The sequence below is a fragment of the Polypterus senegalus genome, chromosome 14 (assembly GCF_016835505.1).
Source record: "Polypterus senegalus isolate Bchr_013 chromosome 14, ASM1683550v1, whole genome shotgun sequence".
Lineage (NCBI taxonomy): Eukaryota > Metazoa > Chordata > Cladistia > Polypteriformes > Polypteridae > Polypterus > Polypterus senegalus.
In genome coordinates, this window is record NC_053167.1 from 143,233,145 (window position 1) to 143,254,550 (window position 21,406).

A 21,406-nucleotide genomic window follows, 5' to 3' on the forward strand; every position below is an offset into this window, starting at 1 on the left:
GTTATATTTGTACCTTTTGTGAAAGTGTTTCTTTGATATTTGGACTTCTGGCTTCACACATTGTAAACTTCATGTCTACATTTTGACAATTATTACTAAAACATGAAAAATGTTTCTTTTTTAATGTGTGTACATAGATCCTTTGTAGACACGGAACACACATGAAATGCATGTGTTCCAAATAAAGATATGTATTTATAAAAGGTGTCATTTTGCTTGACTTCTCACTCTATAAAACTCCAAGCAACTGACATGCAGGTAAACAGACTTGAGCTGAGACAACTGTGAGGGGTGGGGGATGTGATAGCAGGCTGCTGACTGCTGCTTATCAACACATTTAAAGGACAAAAGATGCTGACGGAGAGGTGAGAAGTGATTTAAGGTGGGACGGATCTACGAGTTTTTTCGTAGGCTCTGGTAATTCTAGTGTTAAAGGTAGTGGTTATGGACTGGCTAAGTAGGGTGAAGTTCTTCTTGGACAGGCCAATGGTGGTCCTGGCCTGCTTGTGCAGATTATCCTCACATTTCTTTTAGCCATGATTGGAACTCCGAATCATAACACATTGGATATTGTCTAGGATTCTAAAGAGCCGATTGCAGGTTGAACCTTTTTACATATTGTTCATTGGTTTCCAACAAAGATGTTCTAAACGGAGTGAAATTATGGAGCAAAATGAACGAAAGTGTGGCAGAGCCTTTTTATGGACCAAGGAGGAGTTGTATTTAGTTTTCAAAACGGTATGTCCTTTTTGGAAGTCCCTTTAGTAGTTCCTGCTGCACAAAGATGATATCCAAATCTAAATGAAGACCTCTGCTTGCTCACAACTGGAATATTTTACTTACTATTGTATAGTGTTGAGTCTAGCATGATACTCTGGGAGAAATGGAACAACATGAGGTAATTTTAATGTCATCCTATTGGATTTAACGACTGGAAAAGTAGGCCTCTGTTGGCACCACTCACCTTGTACCCCTCAGGCACGTGTCCCTTGATCACCTGCAGCACATCCTTCACCTTCACTCCTGACAAATCGTTCTCTCCCAGTCCCATCATGTCACACAAAACCAGTGGGGTGGCCTCACCTCCTCGGGCAGCTTTGATGGTATATGATCTAAACTGTAAAAGGAAAGGCACTGTAAAATAATGCAGCTATTTCTCCCACATAGACGATACTTCCCCAAAGTCATTCTTACCTTTGTGGTGAAACTCCTTGCTGCTGTACCAACCATTGCCTGGATGGACACCCGGCCATGGAAAACAGAGCAGACCGAGCTGATGAAACTGGACTTTCCTGCTCCCACTGGGCCCACAAGCAAGACTCTGGCCTGAGAAACCGCATCAGTGGGTGGTTTGTAGGAAACAACAGACTCTTTGAGAAGATTCCTTTTCCTGGGAGACAAGAAGAAGTGTGAGAAATATGAAAACAGCTGAGGAGCCCATCTTTGAGGCCAGAACCTAGATTTCCTTCTAGGAATTTTGTTTGGACTCCAGGTAGACCACAAACGCTTAAAGAATCAAACAGCATTGCAGTATCTTGATACAGTGGCCATTGAGGGGTGGCGTGGCAGAAGCTCAGTACTTGTACTCAGTTTGTTGAAAACTGAATCAAAAGAAAGTAAATGGAAAATAACAAGATTTGCTTGGTTATTCACAGCTTTGGCCACCAGCTGCACTGCATTGTTGCCTTAAATACCAAATCATGAAATGCAACAACAGGATTCTGTTATGTCAAACCTGAGTATTAAACTTCAGTCTAAACAGTAAAATTAAGTGGCCCTTAAATCAAAGCAAAATGCCAGCTGCTAGGGACATTTTTCCCCCAACTAACAAGAAAGCTCTTCTTTAACATGTCTTCTCCATCCAATGGATATTGAAGAAACTGAGTTCCACCATTTTACACTGGAAGTTTGATGATGTCACACACCACGTCACCAATGATAAAGTGATAGCAATGGTTTTCAATTGGCAAAACAACATGGTGACTACCTGGTAAAAAAAAAAAGTGTTAAAAAGTGGTGTCAAAAATCATGATTTTCTTTAAAATAAGAACTAGAGTTAAATGAATTAGTAGAAAAGAACATACTTTAAAACTCCTAGGAACATCACCCAAAATCATAGATTAAAAACATTATGAACCTTGGATTTTTGTTATGTTCCCTCTTAATATTTGCATTTGATTATCATTTTTGTTTTGGTTTTATACCTTTGATTAATATTGTTTGTTATTTATTTATGTTTTCATTGCTGCCTTTTGGTTTCTTATTTTGCCAGCCTTTTCTGAACTCTCTATAGATCTATCACATTGTTTTGAAATATGGAGACCAAAACTGCACACTGCACTGTAGATGAGGCCTGGCCAGTGTGTTATAAAGCTTGAGCAGAACTGTCTTGGACTCCACACATCAGGGAGCTATGTAACCACTGTCACACATGTGTGCATGGGAGGCAGCTAAAGGGTCTAAATGAGTGTAATTCCACGGCAGACCAGGGGGTGGCGGCGTGCACTGACCTTTTTTCTCACTTTTCTGTAGACCGTTCACAGGAAATTTCGTCTGGCCCTGATGACGTCACTTCCGGTGAAGAACCCATGACCATGCCCTTTTGATGACATCACGTCCAAGTCTGAACCTATGGAAGAGGACCGTTCCGCTTCTGCCCTCGATGACTTCACTTCCTTTTCTGGCCTTTAAAGCTGCCATATTTGACTAACCTCGTCAGTTCTGTTTTGGACTCTGTTCTGAGCACTTCAGTGCTAGCAATTTAACCATTTCCAGCCAAGAAATATTATATGGGTGGCTGCTCCAAACCTTTTTATGACTCTTGTGTCTGATTTTTGTGATACCACACATTCTTTAAACGTTCTTAATGACTTCTGAACACAATCTGGCAGTTGATAGTATCACGTCAACTGTGACTCCAAAATCCTTCTCCTAAGGTGTACTCTTGATTTTCAGACCTCCAACTGTGCATTCATATCTAACTTTTTTACTTACTACATGTAATACTTTACGTTTACTGACGTTTAATTTCTGCTGCTACAAACAGGTCCAAGTCCTTCACTAACATTTTAGATAATTCTCCATTATCTGCCCTTCCACCTAGTTTGGTGTCACCTGCAGACTTAACCAGCTTATTCATTATATTCTTGACAGATCATCTGAGCATAATAAAAAGATCAGCGGCAAATGTACAGGGGAAAGCGAGGGAGGTCAAACTGGATGTTGATGAATAAAGGGAAAAGCCTGACTGGTGAGAAAGTAACAGGATCAAACTGTATGGAGAAGGTTCATTAGGCACATCAACCCCACATAGAAGTGGAAAAAGCTAAAGAGGAAAAAGAACAAGAAAAACAACAATAGTGCTCCTTGTACTGACCCTGCTGGGCACCACTTTTAATATGACCTAATTCTGATAGGGTTCCTCACACCATAACCCTCTGCTTACAGTCTCTGAGCAAATTTTTTACCCACCTATAGACTGCACCCTTAATGTCTACTTCATTTAGTTTGATCAGTAACCTTTCACATGCAATCTTAAAGACATTCTGAAAATCAAGATAAATAATCTCACACACGCCTCTCTGATCATATACTTTGGGTGCTTACAACTAGAATTACAGACAACTAGTGAATCATAACCTTCCTTTACTGACTCCATGCTGAGTGTTCAGTAAAACACCTGTTCTTGATATAAGCTGCTTGATCTTTTTCTTAATAATTCCTTCCATTAATTTACCTGTGCTGTGAGTAGTTATTTGGATCAGCCTGGTCACACTTTTCATATAAAGGGATAATATTTGTTATTTTGCCATCTTTAAGAATTTCTCCAGTGTGAGGAGATTTTCAAAAAAATATCTGCCAAGGATTTAAATCTGTACTTACTAACTTCCTTTAGAACTTGAGAGTAACTAATATCTTGTCCTGCAGATTTGTCATATTTCAGCCTATTTAATCAAAGCAAAACTTCTCCCTCTACAAACTTCAAGTGAATAAGCAGCTCCTTAGCAGTCTCTGTTACTTTTGGGAGGTTGTGTACTTCTTCACACCTATGAAGTTCAATGCACAATTTTAAAGCATTTGCTAGTTTGTCGTCTGTATATTTTACCTCACCTTTGCCATTCCTAATAATCTTCACCTCCTTCTTGAATGTTCATTTACTGATAAAATACAGAAAGAACCAATTGTGCTCATCTTTTCTGCAATATTTCTCTCTTGCTGCCTTTTAGCCTTCCTAATATCATTTTTAACTGTTGCTCTCATACTGTAAGTCCTACAGTTAGTTATTTGTTTTTAACCCTATACATACAGTATAGTTGTTGTTTTTTCCTTCCAAACATCTTCTTTAGCTTCTTATTTATCTACCTCTGAGCTTTCTTTAGTTTCTTACTGCTTGTAAATTTCATGATGAACTTGTCCGTCATTATAAGTAACACACTTTTAAACCTGCTCCACATCTCCTCGACTCTCTCCACATTTATTATAACTTACCTTACTGAGGCTTGGGCATATCTACCCAAAGTAAAATGTTTGCCCAAGTAAAATTAAATTTGACAGTTTTTGGTTTAGAATGTGCATTCTGCCAAAACACTGTGAAGTCTAATATCATTGAGAGCTAAGAGTCCCAAGCAGTAAAGACTCCCAAAGTATGCAGTTCCAAACATTTCCAATAATGCTCACTAGAAGGGGACATCACCATCAAACCCCAAGTAATAATAAGAGCATGGACCAAATGTTTATGAAATACAGTGGGATGCAAAAGTTTGGGCAACCTTGTTAATAGTCATTATTTTCCTGTACAAATCGTTGGTTGTTACGATGATAAATGTCAGTTAAATATATCATATAGGAGACACACACAGTGATATTTGAGAAGTGAAATGAAGTTTATTGGATTTACAGAAAGTGTGTAATAATTGTTCAAACAAAATCAGGCAGGTGTATAAATTTGGGAACCGTTGTCATTTTATTGATTCCCAAACTTTTAGAACTAATTATTGGAACTCCAATTGGCTTGGTAAGCTCAGTGACCCCTGGCCTACATACACAGGTGAATCCGAGTATTTAAGGGGGTCCATTGTAAGTTTCCCTCCTCCTTTAATTTTCTCTGAAGAGTAGCAACATGGGGGTCACAAAACAACTCTCAAATGACCTGAAGACAAAGATTGTTCACCATCATGGTTTAGGGGAAGGATACAGAAAGCTGTCCCAGAGATTGAAGCTGTCTGTTTCCACAGTTAGGAACATATTGAGGAAATGGAAGACCACCGGCTCAGTTCAAGTTAAGGCTCGAAGTGGCAGACCAAGAAAGATTTCGGATAGACAGAAGCGACGAATGGTGAGAACAGTCAGAGTCAACCCACAGACCAGCACCAAAGACCTACAACATCATCTTGCAGCAGATGGAGTCACTGGGCATCGTTCAACCATTCGCGCACTTTACACAAGGAGATGCTGTATGCGAGAGTGATGAAGAGGAAGCACAAACAGAGCCGCTTGAGGTCTGCTCAAGCACATTTGGACAAGCCAGCTTCATTTTGGAATAAGGTGCTGTGGACTGATGAAACTAAAATGGAGTTATTTGGACATAACAAGGGGCGTTATGCATGGAGGAAAAAGAACACAGCATTCCAAGAAAAACACCTGCTACCTCCAGTCAAATATGGTGGTGGTTCCATCATGCTGTGGGCTGTGTGGCCAGTGCAGGGACTGGGAATCTTGTCAAAGTTGAGGGACGCATGGATTCCACTCAGTATCAGCAGATTCTGGTGACCAATGTCCAGGAATCAGTGACAAAGCTGAAGCTGCGCCGGGCTGGATCTTTCAACAAGACAACGACCCGAAACACTGCTCAAAATCCACTAAGGCATTCATGCAGAGGAACAAGTAGAACGTTCTGGAATGGCCATCTCAGTCCCCAGACCTGAATAGAATTGAAAATCTGTGGTGTGAGTTAAAGAGAGCTGTCCATGCTCGGAAGCCATCAAAGCTGAATGAACTCGAGATGTTTTGTAAAGAGGAATGGTCCAAAATACCATAAAACCACAATCCAGACTCTCATTGGAACCTACAGGAAGCGTTTAGAGGCTGGAATTTCTGCAAAAGGCGGATCTACTAAATATTAATTTCATTTCTTTTTTGTGGTGCCCAAATTTATGCACCTGCCTGATTTTGTTTGAACAATTATTGCACACTTTCTGTAAATCCAATAAACTTCATTTCACTTCTCAAATCTCACTGTGTGTGTCTCCTATATGATATATTTAACTGACATTTTTTATCGTAACAACCAACAATTTATACAGGAAAATAATGACTATTAACAAGGTTGCCCAAACTTTTGCATCCCACTGTAAAAGATTTTTTCTTCACAAAAAGTATTCCAACCACAATGAAGCTCTGTGGAGCACAATGGCAAAACAGCATTGCCTATGACAATGGCAATCCAAGTTGAACATCATGAACATCACCCCAATGTATAAGGTGACACAGAAAAACAGGAACTTTTGAAATGCGTAGTGGCAGCCATGTACAGTTGGCAGCACTGCAGAACAGGGACCTTGAGCTGTAAACAATCTCGCTATTTAGTAATTTAGTAATCAATTGCAAGGCAATCAATGGCAGCGGTGCGAGAATTGTTCAGTAACCGTGTCATCTCAAGGTTTGGTGACATTCCCTGTCCCTCAAGAATACCAGATTTGTACGTTTGTGATTTTTTCTTTTTGGGGCTACCTTAACAGTTGGGTCTACACGGCTCGGCCAAGTACTCTGAATGAATTGAAACAAAGACGAAATTTGGGGTATCCCAGCTGAGATGTTGCAGCGAGCAATGAGGAACCTCAACAGCAGATTGGAAGAATGCACACGTACAGGAGAACGCCGTCTACAGGACGTAATTTTCAGACATTGATAATTTGGATTACTGTCTATTAAAAGGCAAGTTCTAGTGGTTCAATTGCTGTCAATACATTTTTTTGTTGGATTTCTTCTATTTTTATTGGGTTTTTCAAAAGTTCCCATTTTTCTGTGTCACCCTGTATAATCCAAACAGAGTGGTTGAAAATCCAAAATGAACAAAAGGGACAAGCACCACAAAATACAAAATAACTCACTGACTCCACAGCACATTCACAATGAACCACCTGGACGTGTGGGAGACCCTCCAGGTATATGTCAGAGTTTCTCAAAGTGTGGTCCCATTATGCAAAATAACTGGTGCCTGTGATGATGCGGGTTTGGCTCCACGCTCCCATTGCTGTTTGGAAGCACTTGAACCCAACACCGTCGATAATGTTACTGAGTGAGCTAGTCAGTGAAGGCAACAAGTAAGCAAGAGATGGTAAAAAAAAAAAGTGCAACAGTGCTTTTATTAAAACAGTCAACAAAAACAGTGTTCAAATAAAGTGCAGTGCTTTCATAAAGTCTTCATTAAATAAATAATCCAATAAAAAAACATGTGGAGGTTTAAAATCAATAAATAGAAAAATCCTCTAAAAACAACGAGGTAAAATAGTACAGGAAGTAATATGTTAAAACCAAAAGCCCGGTGTCTTCTGCTTCCATGGCGGCTCCTCTGCTACACTCATCTGGTCTGCTCTACAGGAGAGTCGCCTACCAGTAGGATCAGCTGCCCTTCAATCAGGTCCGGTAGCCCTTCGACCCTTGGCTTCGTCAGGCTCCCAACCGGACCAAGACTTGGGTTATTTCCCTGCGGCCAAGGCGCTCACGCTGGGACTACACCAGCCCAAAGTCTTCTCAACTCCCGCTCCTTCTACGGTCAAGTCGATTCCACTGGTCACTCCAGCTACTTAGTCGCTCAGCTGGAGCGACCGCTTTCTCAGCCCCACTGAAGGTCGGCCAAACACTCCCCTCGTGGGCTCGCCTCCCAGCTGCCTGCTTTCTCCCTCGCTCGCTCTTCCATACCGGCTCTCTCAGCTACCTCCGTCTCTTTCTCTTTCCGTTTTCTGATCTTTCCTCCAAACCGACTCGCGTTTCTTATAATGCGAGGGGCCATAGCAGCTGTAGCATATTAGCCACGGGAGCAATCACGGATGTGGGCGGTTCCTCACCTCTGCACGCGGTGAGAAACGCCCAAACTGCAGATCGCCCCGTGGCTTGCTATGGCCCAACGCCCCCTTGCTAAGCCACCGCAAGAGCGGTGATTATTTCTTTAAAAACTGGCCCTTACTGAAAACGCTGTGGACCCGCTATACCACAGTACCATTTGTCAGTTCATAAATATCATGTATACTTGGTGTACCAATGATCTGATAATTCCCTTCTCCTTTATTCTACTTATTTTAAGCAATCACCATGAAACTTTAGATTTAGAGTGTAAAAAACAATCTCCTATATGAAATAACCCAATGAAGCATTAAACAATGTGCCAACTTTCCTTAACAATGTGGCTGTCTATGCAAGCGGCGGAGTCAACATATTCCACCAACACCGTTTTCCGACAGCCAATCAAAAGAAGACTAGCTGTTGTCCTGTGCTGTTCTGCCTTACATGTCAGCTTATAAAGGAGAATGCAGTAACCTAGAAGACGGGCCTTCAACACATCCTGAGACCATATTGCACTGAGCATGAGCAGAAGCACACAAACTATGTGCCAGTCACCCCCATAATGTTCTGAGCCAATAAAAATCAGTGTGAGCCTCACACAAACTGCTGTCAGTCACGTGAGTGTCAATCACTTGTGATTCTGCTTTGCTCAGTTGCTAGTTTGGACTAAAAAGTAATGGATACATTATTGGGTCATGTGAAAATAAGCTGTTTTCATCTAAAAAAGGACAATATGATGATAATTATAAAGTTTGGCTTTCTGAGTTCTCATTCTCAACAGTGACTGCCATCAAGACAAAATACAGGGTTATGTTTAACAGAGGAGTCTGCCTATCATCCATCAGTCCCAGAATTGAGAAGCTCTGCTGTCAGAGAGGAGAGCACCACTATTTTTGGGGCCCTGAATTTTGACCTGTTATGGGGGCCGGCAACAAGGACTGGGCAAACACTAGCTATCTTCTTCAAATGGAGTTGTTCCATGACTGATCACGACAAAGTTTTTTAAAATTTAAACCACTACATTTCAGATTTTGAAATTGCTGTGCTGAATTAATGTGCTGTTTCAATGATTATTTTTAGAACCCCTTCTCACATAGTAGACACCCAAACATTTTAAGCAATGTGGACTAAAATCACTTATGGGGCCTCTGTGGGATTAGGGGCTCTGAATCTTAACCCTCATTAGCATCATAGCAGATCTGTCCCAAGTGCAGCCATCTCATTAACTTACCGGGTACATGATCACTGAAAACATGTGGCTTAGAGCACTTCTGAACCTAAACAATCTGAAAAGGTGCTTTAATATCAAGAGTTCTATACATTTTGTTTTAATAAATGACGTATTTAGTGTTTCCTTATAGTAGGGAGCCTGTAATTTTTTCCTACTTCTAAAGGGTCCCTGGTCTGAAAAAAGTTTGAGAGTCTCTGATTTATAGGGCGGAGGGCAGTGACTGGTAGGAAGCCCTGCCTCTTGGAGGACCACCAACTAAACACATGGAACATAACACAGGCAGCCTACATGCAAAGTGAAAATCCAAAAACAAAGAATATTGCACAGAATCAACACAAGTGACATTAGCATAAATAAAAGAATCACGAATGAACAAAACAGACAGAACACAAGAAAGTGAACCCACCAGGTTGAGACATGATGATTACACTTTGGTTAGGAGCTCCTAATGGCCTGATTACTACGTAAAACTAAATCTGGACAGATCTTCTGCTCTTATGCTCCATTATTTTGATTATTTAAGCCCATGTGACTAAAAAATTTCTTTGTAAACTTGTCTTGCTAATATTATTAAAAAGATGTAAATTTACTTTACCATCTACATTGGGGGGGATATAAAACACTCTAACTGCCAGGCCTTGACCCCTGATGGTGTCCAATTAAGTCCACGTGTCTCATTAAGTGGCTCGCCATCTCATTGAAGAAGCTTTGCCTTCAAAGTCTGTTTTACAACAACGGCGACTCCTTCACCTTTTCAGTTTTGCCTGCTTTTTCTTAAATAAGGTGTACCTGTTTATGTTCTACTTTGTTATTTATCCTCATTCCTATTCCATCCAAGTTATGTGCGGCTACATAGAATCCCATCTCATTTATTGCATTCCTAATCCTCCTACTCTTAAGGAAGACATTTTCAATGTGTTACTTATTTTACTGTGGTTTTAGTTGATCACATGACCTAGCAACATGCAGCACTGCCAACAACAAAATGGCTGCTGCAGTGACAATAGTATGGAAATGGTGGCACCCTTAGGAAAAGCACATTAAAATAATACAACGTTAAAAATGACAAAACTGTTCAAAGATGAATGTAATTATCTCCACATGAATTGTGCCAGTACTCACTCCTCGGTGGAGGTCAGCTCTCTCCAGGGCGTCTCCAAAAGGTCACAGGCCTCTGAAACATAATAACAATAACAATTCATTCCATGGGTAGCCCAAAATCAGACAAAGAATGCCTCACGGACTTTCACAGACCCTGTTTTTGAGAGCCTTGACTTTCTAAGAAACCAAGAAAAGAGGCTCAGGCAGTAAGTTCTGTGACATCCAGGTATTTAAAGCAGGATAGTCTTAAGGCTGGAATGAGTTCTTAAGGATCTACCTGTCCACAGAGTATAAGGATAAAACTTAGAATCCTGTCCATCTTTTATCACCTGGCCACAATTAAAGGAATTCTTCTGCCAAGTGGAGAGTTCAGCTTCAACCTGAGTTGGGGTTTTCTAAATCCGTGTGCTCAGGCGTCCAGACTCCATGTTTTGTTAGCACACTGACAGATAAACGTTTGAGACTGACCAGATGATGTGTATAGGAAAAGAAAAACTAATCGAGAAGAAAGGAAACCAAAGCCAAAAGAGACAAATTTCAAGGAGGAGAAAACAAGCAAGAGGTCAAAACCAGGAGTAACATACGAGTAGAGTGTTGAGTAAGGGCTTTATTGAGAGTTTTGAGATCCACAGATCAGATAAGGAAATGGCTTCCCAGACGTCTCTTAAAGTACAGGTCACAACCTCAGAGGCCACACCCCTAAAAAGCAGCTCTAAAATGTCAGCAATTCAAGACCTAAAACAGCATCCAAAATACCCCAAAACAAAACACAACAACTGAATCATTATGAAATGTAAGCATATAATGAAAGGAACAGAATACTCAACTGCAAGAACTCCCAATACAAGTTCAGAAGTACACTAAATAATGAGCATAAACCCAATCACAACACAGCACTTTTTTTCAAAGTGTAAGAGCCAATCTTAGAAAGTTAAAGTTTTGAGTTAAACTCATATTGATGTTTGCTTAATTTAAATAGAATTTTAATGTCTTTCATAGTCATAGCTTATGGTATAGTCTTTTCCCCCTGTAGTTAACAAGAGATAGAACCTTCTTACTATAACTGAATAACAGTGTGATAATAAGCTCAGTTTGTTTAGAACAAGTCTCATTAAAGAAGGACTTGAAAGATCCATTTTAAAGCTTAGGAATGGAATAAGCATACAGTTTTCTGACCGTTTTGAAATGGTTCAGAAATGATAAGTGAGAAGTAACGATTTGTGATGTAACAAGATTAAGCTTAGAATTGAACTTTTCTTAACTTTAACTTTTTCTTTTTTGTTATTTTAATTTTTTCTTTTTGTGTGAACTGTTTTACTTCAAAACTTAACTAAACTCTCAAAAACCAAGATATTTTGTCTGTGGAATCATTTCTACGCGTCAGGCTTTTGTTGAATCCCATTTTTTGAGTTGAAGCTGCAGAACTTTGGTAATTTTGGGAAAACGCAGCTACACAAAAACTTCTTAAAATTCAAGGCTTTCAAAATGCATTGAATGATTAATTATTGTGATTCTTGGGTTTCCTTTTTTTGCATGTATATGTTCTAATGTGCTTCATTTTTATCGTTATTATTTGTTTTTGTACAATCGTGACACCATCCACCGTGCTTGTTTTTCTCACATTTGGACATATTCTAAATCAGTGTTTCTCAGACTCGGTCCTGGGGACCCCCTGTGGCTGCAGGTTTTTGTTCCAACCAGATTCCTAATCAGTGACAACACCTGATAACATTGATCTCATTTAATTAGCTGGGATTTTTTTTTCTTTTAGTCGATATTCAGAAAAGCATAGCAGCATGATTGTTACATTTATAAGACATCTATAAATATTTCTGCCTTTGCTAGAGATTTAGATGCTTAACTTTCTTTTGTCGATTTCATTTTACTTTGCCCTTTCTCTGTGCAGTCTTCCCCCTTCATTGTATTTTAATAATGACAACTTAAAACAAGCAGAGCAGACACCCAGGCAAACAACACGGAATATTCAAAGGCTGCTGCGACTTTAGCGTCAGACCCACTAATTAGTAAATAACGGATTAATTAAACAGTTAGAACACCTGGAAAAGTAGAATGAAAATCAAGATGAAAATACTGTTAAAAAGAAAAAAATACATTATTCCTATCTAACTGCTTGGTACAATTAATTATTTTTTTTTTTTTAGCAAATTTAGTTTTCTAATTTCTATATTGTTCATTAAACACAGAACTTGGGAAATATCAGTTCACTAAATTAGCCCAGGAATTCAATTAAAAACAGAAGCTGGTTGGAACAAAAACCTGCAGCGACAGGGGGTCCCCAGGAGCGACGTTGAGAACCCCTGTTCAAAATCAAGACAGCATTTTTTGCTGGTCATGTAGTATGGTGGCATTATGGCACTTTGCATCATCACATGACCCTTTTTAAAGAGGGTGGCATGCGACACCTTACACCTGAGCACCAGAATAATCAACTAAGAAAAAGGCTGAGGCTTCAATAGCATTAGCTGAGGTCAGTTCAGGTCTCAAAACAACAACTTCATCGTCAAGTTTGCTGATGACACCACAGTGGCAGCTTACACAGAGGAGGTCCTGAAGTTGGCAGCCTGGTGTCCAAAGAACAATCTGGCTCTGAACACCAGGAAAACCAAGGAGATCATTGTCGACTTCAGGAGGCACAGCACCGACTTAGCCCCCTTTACATCAGCGACGAGTGTGTGGAGAGGGTCCACACCTTCCGGTTTCTGGGCTTCCTTATCTCCGCTGACATCTCCTGGGCAGACAACATCACAGCAGTCATCAAAAAGGCTCAGCAGCGGTTACACTTCCTGAGGTTCCTCAGAAAGCACAACCTGGACTCCAACCTGCTACTGACCTTCTACCGCTCGTCCGTCGAGAGCCTGCTGACGTATTGTATCACAGTATGGTACGGCAGCTGCACCATTGCAGACAGGGAGAGGCTTCAGCGAGTAGTAAGGGCAGCACAGAAGATCATCGGCTGCCCTCTCCACTCCTTGATGGGCATTTTACTCCTCCCGCTGCCTCAGCAGAGCAAGAAACATCATCAAGGACAGCTCTCACCCTGGCTCTGATCTGTTTGACCTGCTGTCATCAGGGAGGCGCTACAGGTGCATCACAACAAGGACAAACAGACTCAAGAACAGTTTTTATCCCAAAAGCCATAACCTTTTTTAAACACACACATGCACTGACTACACAGTCCAACCCCCCAACCCCTGGACTTCCTGCTGTCCATCAACTGTGCAATATCCAATATCTAAATGGTGCTGATAATAATATCTGTATACTGTACAATATCATTACTCTCAGGGTCCAACATCCACTACTCACTGCACATGATCATCGTTATTGTGCAATATTTAAATAATGTGCAATAACCCAATAGTTATTTATTCTTTCCAGTATTTAAATAATGTGCAATAACTCGGTTTAGTTCTTATTCTTTCTATATGTATATAGCGTCGCAGAACTTTTTTTTGCACCATTTGTTTATTTGTTAATTTACTTGTTGTGTACTACATATATGTCTGCACTGAAGGAGCTGCTTTTAATCTCATTGTACATGTGTAAAGTGACAATAAAAGGCATTCTATTCTATTCTAAGTCAGTGAAAGGGCCTTTTTGTGTTGATTCTTTCAATTTTTCGGTGGGCAGTTCTAGTTTTCGAATTCATTTCAAAGCGCACAAACTTAAAGAAGAAAATTTCAGAAATGAAAGGGAAAAAGGATTCCTAAACCAAAGAATCCAATAAGAATGTAGAATAGGGAACCATCCACACATGGAACAAGTTGCCAAGTTAGTGTACGTGGCAGACAGCAGGACCTTCAGAACTCGATTTGATATTTTTTGGGGGGAATTAAGTGGATAGGACTGGTGAGCTTGTTGGACTGAATGGCCTGTTCTTGTCTAAAATTTTCCAATATTCAAATGTTGAAATTCAAAAGAAAAAAACTAAAATCATGAAATATGAGCGACTAAGAAGAGCAGGGTAGCTAATGGCTTAGCAATAGTGACAAGGCATCCCAGGCCCACAGTTGTAGCGCAATACGTGAAAGAATAAGGAAGACAATTAACATAAGAAGAAAAGCAAAATGAATCCATCCATCCATCCTCTTCCGCTTATCCGAGGTCGGGTTGCGGGGGCAGCAGCTTAAGCAGAGAGGCCCAGACTTCCCTCTCCTCGGCCACTTCTTCCAGCTCTTCCGGGAGAATCCCAAGGCGTTCCCAGGCCAGCCGGAGACATAGTCCTCCAGCGTGTCCTGGGTCTTCCCGGGCCTCCTCCCGGTTGGGCGTGCCGAACACCTCACCAGGGAGGCGTCCAGGAGGCATCCTGATCAGATGCCCGAGCCACCTCATCTGACTCCTCTCGATGCGGAGGAGCAGCGGCTCTACTCTGAGCTCCTCACCCTATCTTTAAGGGAAAGCCCAGACACCCTGCGGAGGAAACTCATTTCAGCCGCTTGTATTCACGATCTCGTTCTTTCGGTCACTACCCACAGCTCATGACCATAGGTGAGGGTAGGAGCGTAGATCGACTGGTAAATTGAGAGCTCTCAATTTACCAGCAAAATGAATAAAAGAAGAAAATAGTAGGTAAAGTACAATACAATACAAAATAAAACAGAAATACATTCAATAACATTAAACACAAAAGAATGTATTAAGACAAACAATAAAAGAAACAAATGAACAGATAGAAACTAAAACTGGGATGGAGCTGTGGTCAAACCGTAACAGTTAGGACACCTGCTCATCTTTTGACTTCATGCTTGGCCTGAACCCGTTTTTTCCCGCTCATCTCGTAGTCAGTCTGTCCTCAACTGTCATTTTCTAGACACTTTCCCACTCAGGGTGTTCGAAACATTACTGTCTACCATTTGGTCTTCTGCTGAAGCTTCTTTAATTTTGGGTTGTCAGACCACTAAACCAGGCAATGAAGCTGAATAGTCAAACATCACATGAAATCAAAATCACAAATGTCACTGCTGTATGCCCGCAGGATTAAAATCTGAGGGGTAAAGTACCCCTTCTCCTCTTTGTGAGCCAGTGCCCACCACAAGGCCCGTGCAGTTCTCTGGGGTGTGACATGTTCTTAGCGTGACAATGTCTTTTGGGAGGTGCCCCTCGAATCAGGTTCATCTGATTCTAAAGGTTTCTCTGAAAACAATGACACTACAAAGCGGGATGTTTGGCTGGTCTATGATAAAAGCACTCAGTTCTGAATCGACTGTCGTTCAGCATTGACTTCAACAATTCTGGGTCTCCTGGGTAACACTGTGGATGAATAATCTGTGGCTCTCTGAGAGTCACTTTAGATTGCTGTGATTTCAAGTAACAATTGCTACACCACCACCACCCTCAAGTCACTTTCTCACAGCTGCCTGCAATCATGATCTCAAATAAAAAATGACCCGAAACAACAGGAAAGCATCCAAAGATAAAAAATGTGTGATGCAACGCAACAATGCTATCAACAAAATGAAACAAATGAACATAAGAAAAGAATTTAAAAAATGCTCAGATCTCCAAAAACATCTAGTGATCATGATGACGACCACAGAGCTGCACTCTGCAGCCATCTCCCCACCAACCTTCTGATTTTCATTTTCTTTTTTGCACGTCTCAAGTCTGATAGTCGAACTCATTTTCTTACCTTCTACCCGGTACACCTCCAGCTCCTCCAGGATCTTTTCTCCTTCCAGCTGAGAGCTGGTGACACTCACAGTGTTGTTCCTAACATTGGACTGAAAGAAACGCAGGTCACTGTCAAACCGAACTGCATTGTGCTCAAAATGGACGGTCTTCACTGGCTCCGACTGGCTAGCTGAGAAGTGAAAGGCGGTCTCATCCTTTAAGGTTGTGTTCTGATTTATGAGCCCCTTGCTCATACAGCCTCCCAGAACCAAGCCATCCTCCAGGTAGCCCACCATTATGATTTGGCCTTGATTGGTACACTTGTGCTGTATTTCAGTGAAGTTAAACCCATGGCAGCTGCCCTGGTAGAGCAAACTGAACTTCACGTTGCCATTAAAAAACATACAGAGCTGCTTCTCAGTCTGCCTATCCAGCTGAGGACATGATGTGGCCATGCTGAGATCTAAAAGAAGGAGACAGAAAGAGAGAGGCAGCTGTGAGTACCACCAGAATCATCTCTGTTTTACCTTAACCATCTGATTTACTGACAGAATTGACGTTAAAGACCAAAGACAATTTTACTTTTTCCTTAATGGGTCCCATGTGCTATGCATGTGTGTGGCACTCATCTACTGGACAGCTTAGATACTTTGCTTGTGTTCCTGGTCATTTCTTAAGGGTCTGAAAATAGCAATGAACTTTAGGGAGCCAACACACTGCGTCTCCAGAAAACTCACACATATTGGTATTCCAAGACATTCAAAATGGACTTAACTTGTTTGAACACCACTATGGATACTGAAGGGCAATTCTGAGGACTAAAACCAAGTCACAGGTCAGTGACACATTTAGATTCACTCTGAACATGAAGGCAAAAACAGTAAACAAAATGGAAGGCCCTCACAGTCCTCCATTTCTTCATCACTGGTTTGTCAAGAATGGCCACAACGCCAGAGTTGTGATATTTAATAAGAGGAAGAGATGTCACTTCTGGTATAACATATCTAACCAACTGGATGGACATGCCAACTGGGAATCTCTGGCATGTGAGGCCCAGTGTGCCCAGGTCATCTAATCTCTTTGTCCAAATGGCGAGTAAACTGTGTGAATGTGTCATGATACACAAAGATGGAGTGTGCTGTTGTGGTTATGATCTGCTTCAGTTCCAATGCTATTTAGTCAAATTTACACTTTCTCAGTTGAATCCAATAATTGACAGAAATAAAAGAAATAAATAGAGATAAGGCAGGTTAAAACATACACAGAAATTCTAATATATCTACATCACTTGATAATTTGCTAATTACCTCTAGCAGATGATTGCGTGTTTTTAACCAAAATGGTTACATGATTTAGAGGAAAAACACTACACTTCTGGAATTTAATTTTATTATCTTCATTATTCCTTCTGGGTGGCGCAGTGGTAGTGCTGCTGCCTCACAGTTAGGAGACCTGGGTTCTCTTCACGGGTCCTCCCTGTGTGGAGTTTGCATGTTCTCCCCGTGTGTGCCTGGGTTTCCTCCCACAGTCCAACGACATGCAGGTTAGGTGCATTGGCGATTCTAAATTGTCCCGAGTGTGTGCTTGGTGTGTGAGTGTGTGTGTGCCCTGCGGTGGGCTGGCGCCCTGCCTGGGGTTTGTTTCCTGCCTTGCACCCTGTGTTGGCTGGGATTGGCTCCAGCAGACCCCACATGACGCTGTAGTTAGGATATAGCGGGTTGGATAATGGATGGATGGAAATAAATAAACATTCAAATTATAATAAAAATTATGGGACGCGCTGGGTCTCATGGGTCCCCTTGAGCTTCATAGGCCCCGGAGTGATGTACCAGCTGCTCCCCCCTCTCCTCGGGCCTGCTCCCAGCTCTTAAAAATGGTATACGTTCTAGATGACACGTGAATGACTAAGCAAAGAAGAAAGAGACACGAAAGCGTTAGAGAGAAAAGAAGGCAAAAAAGGATGCTCAAGAGAACAATAATAATCGATGTGCAAATTCAGAAAATAAGGAAAGTAATAATCAGCCCGGACCAAGTAGAATTGAGAAGCTCGTAAATCTAATCCGGGTCAGAACTAAAAGACTTCATAAAGACATTCAAAAACGTTGACGCGATACACGCGTAGAGCAAGTTAAAGAATATAGGAAAACTCAAAAGTATAAAAAAAAAAAGATAATAAAGATCACAGTAGCACAAACAAACAGAAATTATTACACGGTGAAATGACGGAACAATAAAAAGAGATCGAATATATGAACAGAGGTGATATGACAGAAGTATGTGATATTGTAAGGCTTTAAAGTTTAAGTTGGAGACGTGTAGATCGTCTAATTCGTGTCACCATCAGGGAAAAGTAGTGTTTCTTCCCAATGAAGAGGCGTATCCACGAGAATTAAAAGATTTGTTGTTTGGTGAAAGTGAAATCCACAAACACTGCAGGCAAAATATCCGAGTCTACAATAATCTGTTCACATTCTCATCATTCAATGCTCAAAACGTAGCTTTACACAAAAATGGACAATACGCATTGAGAATCTGTGGTCCCACAACAGTTAAAGCTACAACAAGTTTAATTTCAAAGAAACCACAATTCGGTCAGGTGTATGTTTGTAATAACGGAGAAGTGATGCAACATAAAATCGAAATGGATGTCCGGTCAAATCAGAGCATACCTTTACACGATCGAATTTCAAAAACGGGGTTTACCTCATATGCATTTATTGGTTACTTAGCAAAATAAATTATTAACTGCTGATGACGTCGCTCGGTTTGTCTGTGCTGAAATTCCAAACAGAGAAACCAATCCTGAATTCTGGTACAAAGTCATTAAACACGTCTCATGGACCACATTTAAAAGATTCAGTATGTTGGGAAAAAAGTGTTAAAAGAAATTTCAAAAAGCGTTCATTCAAACAACAGAGAGGGCGAAGAAGCAGAAGCTTTAAAGGTAGCGAAAAATAGAAAAAACAAAATGAATGGCTTATTATGAACTTAATAAAACAGACGTAAATGCAAAAACATACGTGTGCACAAATCCCTCAACATTACACATGACAGAAACAAAATGGAGTGTGTATGCGTATATACTGTATATGTAGTAAATCCATTCATCTAACCATCATCCAACCCACTATATCCGAATGTGAAAAACGTCTCTTATTACTTGCTGCGAAGTCGCGAGCCATCATCGCCAAAAGCCGCTCGGCTAACAGAGAAGGTCTGAACTGGGCGATTCAAACGACTACTTTATACCTTCTTCTGAGGGTGAATGCGTCATTCCTCTGGAGCATAAACTCCGCCACAATTAATTAATTAACTTATTAAAGAGTACAGTCTCATGAATGACAAATGGCAAACGCAGATATAAAACATATACTATCCATCCATTATTCAACCAGCTATATCCTAACTACAGGGTCACAGGGGTCTGCTGGAGCCAATTCCAGCCAACACAGGGCGCAAGGCAGGAGACAAACCCCGGGCAGGGCGCCAATCGACCACAGGGCGTATACTATCCTTCTATATAAAAGCGGTCGGGTGTCCTTCCGTCCCTTGAGTGCTCCGCAGGCGCGGAGTTTCACACACGCCCCGTCCATTTTGCAATGCACGATGGGATTTGTAGTTCAGTTTTTCCAGGTAAAAGATGATTATCTAATCCAGACTGTGCGATATCTTCTTCTTCTTTCTTACTATATAAAAGCGGTCGGGATTGTCCTTCCGTCCCGTGAGTGGAAAGCGTAGCGGTATTCCACTTATCACAGACTTACTACTTGCAGCTTGTGGTACGAAGCGACATGATGTGAGTTCTGGTGCTCCCATCGTTCCCTTGCTTTTGTGCGCGATGCGCTGGAAAAGTAGACAAAATTATGTCTCTGGAAATAATTCATGTTGATGGAGTACAAATGCCTCACCACGTAGTAAATATCAGGGGGGTTCAAAAGGGCGACCTCAATATAGAAAAAAAGGTTTAAATTTCATCACAAAAATAACAGAAGCTACTAGTATTAAAGTAATAGGCTACCTCTCAAATGCAATATAACCAAATTAATGAATTTGTATAAAATATCAAATTGATCTGCATATTGAATTGCCTTAAGAAGTGGTCAACTTAAAAGTCTGTCGCCTTAAAAGGCGGGTCAGCCTACTAAAATATAAAATGTTGATTTTTTTGTTCAGTTTATTTCTAATATATGACACCAAAACAGCTTATTCGGATGCAGAACTGAGAGACCTCGATAGTTTAGAAGTTTCATAAATGCTGAATACACATTTGAGTGCAGGATATGAAAGGGAATTGAAATCGTCGTGAAGGGTGTGTAATAAAAGGCGTCAGTTCACCAACGAAACAGGAGAATGGCTCCAGAAGGGGGCGTCAATTTATGGACCCCATAGTGTCTGAAGTGCTCGGATCTGTCCGAGGCCTAAAACTGTCCTGTCTGCAGCTGGACACTTCTCGCACAACGCGCCAATGCACCGTGCAGTGAAGTACACAACTGAAGGGGCAGGAGCGTTCAATTGAAAGGTGCGCGACGCCCCGCTTTTTGCTCCACCCCACCCCAACCCAGAGGCATCGGGCAACATCACAAAATAAAAGTTCAAATCTTTGCAGTCAACACAATCAATTTTATCCGACAAAAATAAAATGAAAGATAAACTTACGTTTCTTTGTAACCGGCACCGGATTGCCACATTTCACCCCGCTTCTCTTCATTACGTTCAGATTTGGTCCGTTTTCTCCCTCTGCCCTGGTGAGTGAGTCAAGCGCGGTGTCACGAGCTACGGCGGGTGGGCTGGACCTGATTTTTGTGACTGTAACCAGTAGTTCTAGTTAAGGAAAGTGTTCATAAAGTTTATTGGATTCTTTTTTAAAAAGGAAGGCGGAGCAAATAGTGAAAGGAAATGTAAAAGTGAAATGGTTGGTATATGTTCTGTTATTAGCATTGTGTCATTAAAGGAATTGGAAAACAGTCCATAAAGTGGGGGTGACAATCTCTGTGTGCTTTTCTGCATATCGAGGACTCCTTTGTTGTTCTATCGAGGTCGCTCAGGAGTCAGGAAGTTCGGGCGCCGGACTGTGGTAGCGCTGCTGCCTCGCGGTAAGGGGATCATAGGCACACGTCCCGGGACCTCCCTGCGTAGAGTGCGCTTTGAGTGATGAGGAAGGCGCTATATAAACGTGACGAGTTATTATTATTATTATTATTATTATTATTATTATTATTTATTTATTTATTTATTTTTTAAGGTTAAAAAAAGCGGACTCCATTCACTCTCACATACAGCACCGCATCCAGAACATACAGCTTTTACGTGCGTTTAGCAGACGAGGTAAGATAGGTGAAGGTTTAAAATGTAAAAAAAAAAAAAAGTTTTAATTTATGGTTT

The 21,406-nt window shown here is 41.0% G+C and overlaps 1 protein-coding gene across 1 annotated transcript in view; it reads right to left on the reverse strand.

Annotated features, from left to right (window-relative positions):
- The window catches only part of LOC120514356 (interferon-induced protein 44-like), a 29,731-nt gene extending 8,878 nt beyond the window's left edge, over window positions 1-20,853 (reverse strand). Inside the window, exons 1-5 of the mRNA XM_039734674.1 lie at window positions 20,681-20,853; window positions 16,044-16,487; window positions 10,415-10,466; window positions 1,195-1,390; window positions 965-1,117 (exon numbers count right to left, since the gene is read on the reverse strand). Coding sequence (XP_039590608.1) covers window positions 965-1,117; window positions 1,195-1,390; window positions 10,415-10,466; window positions 16,044-16,487; window positions 20,681-20,732 — 897 coding nt within the window. The 5' untranslated portion in view covers window positions 20,733-20,853. The remainder of the gene's footprint in view (window positions 1-964; window positions 1,118-1,194; window positions 1,391-10,414; window positions 10,467-16,043; window positions 16,488-20,680) is intronic.
- Window positions 20,854-21,406: the final 553 nt, after the last annotated feature.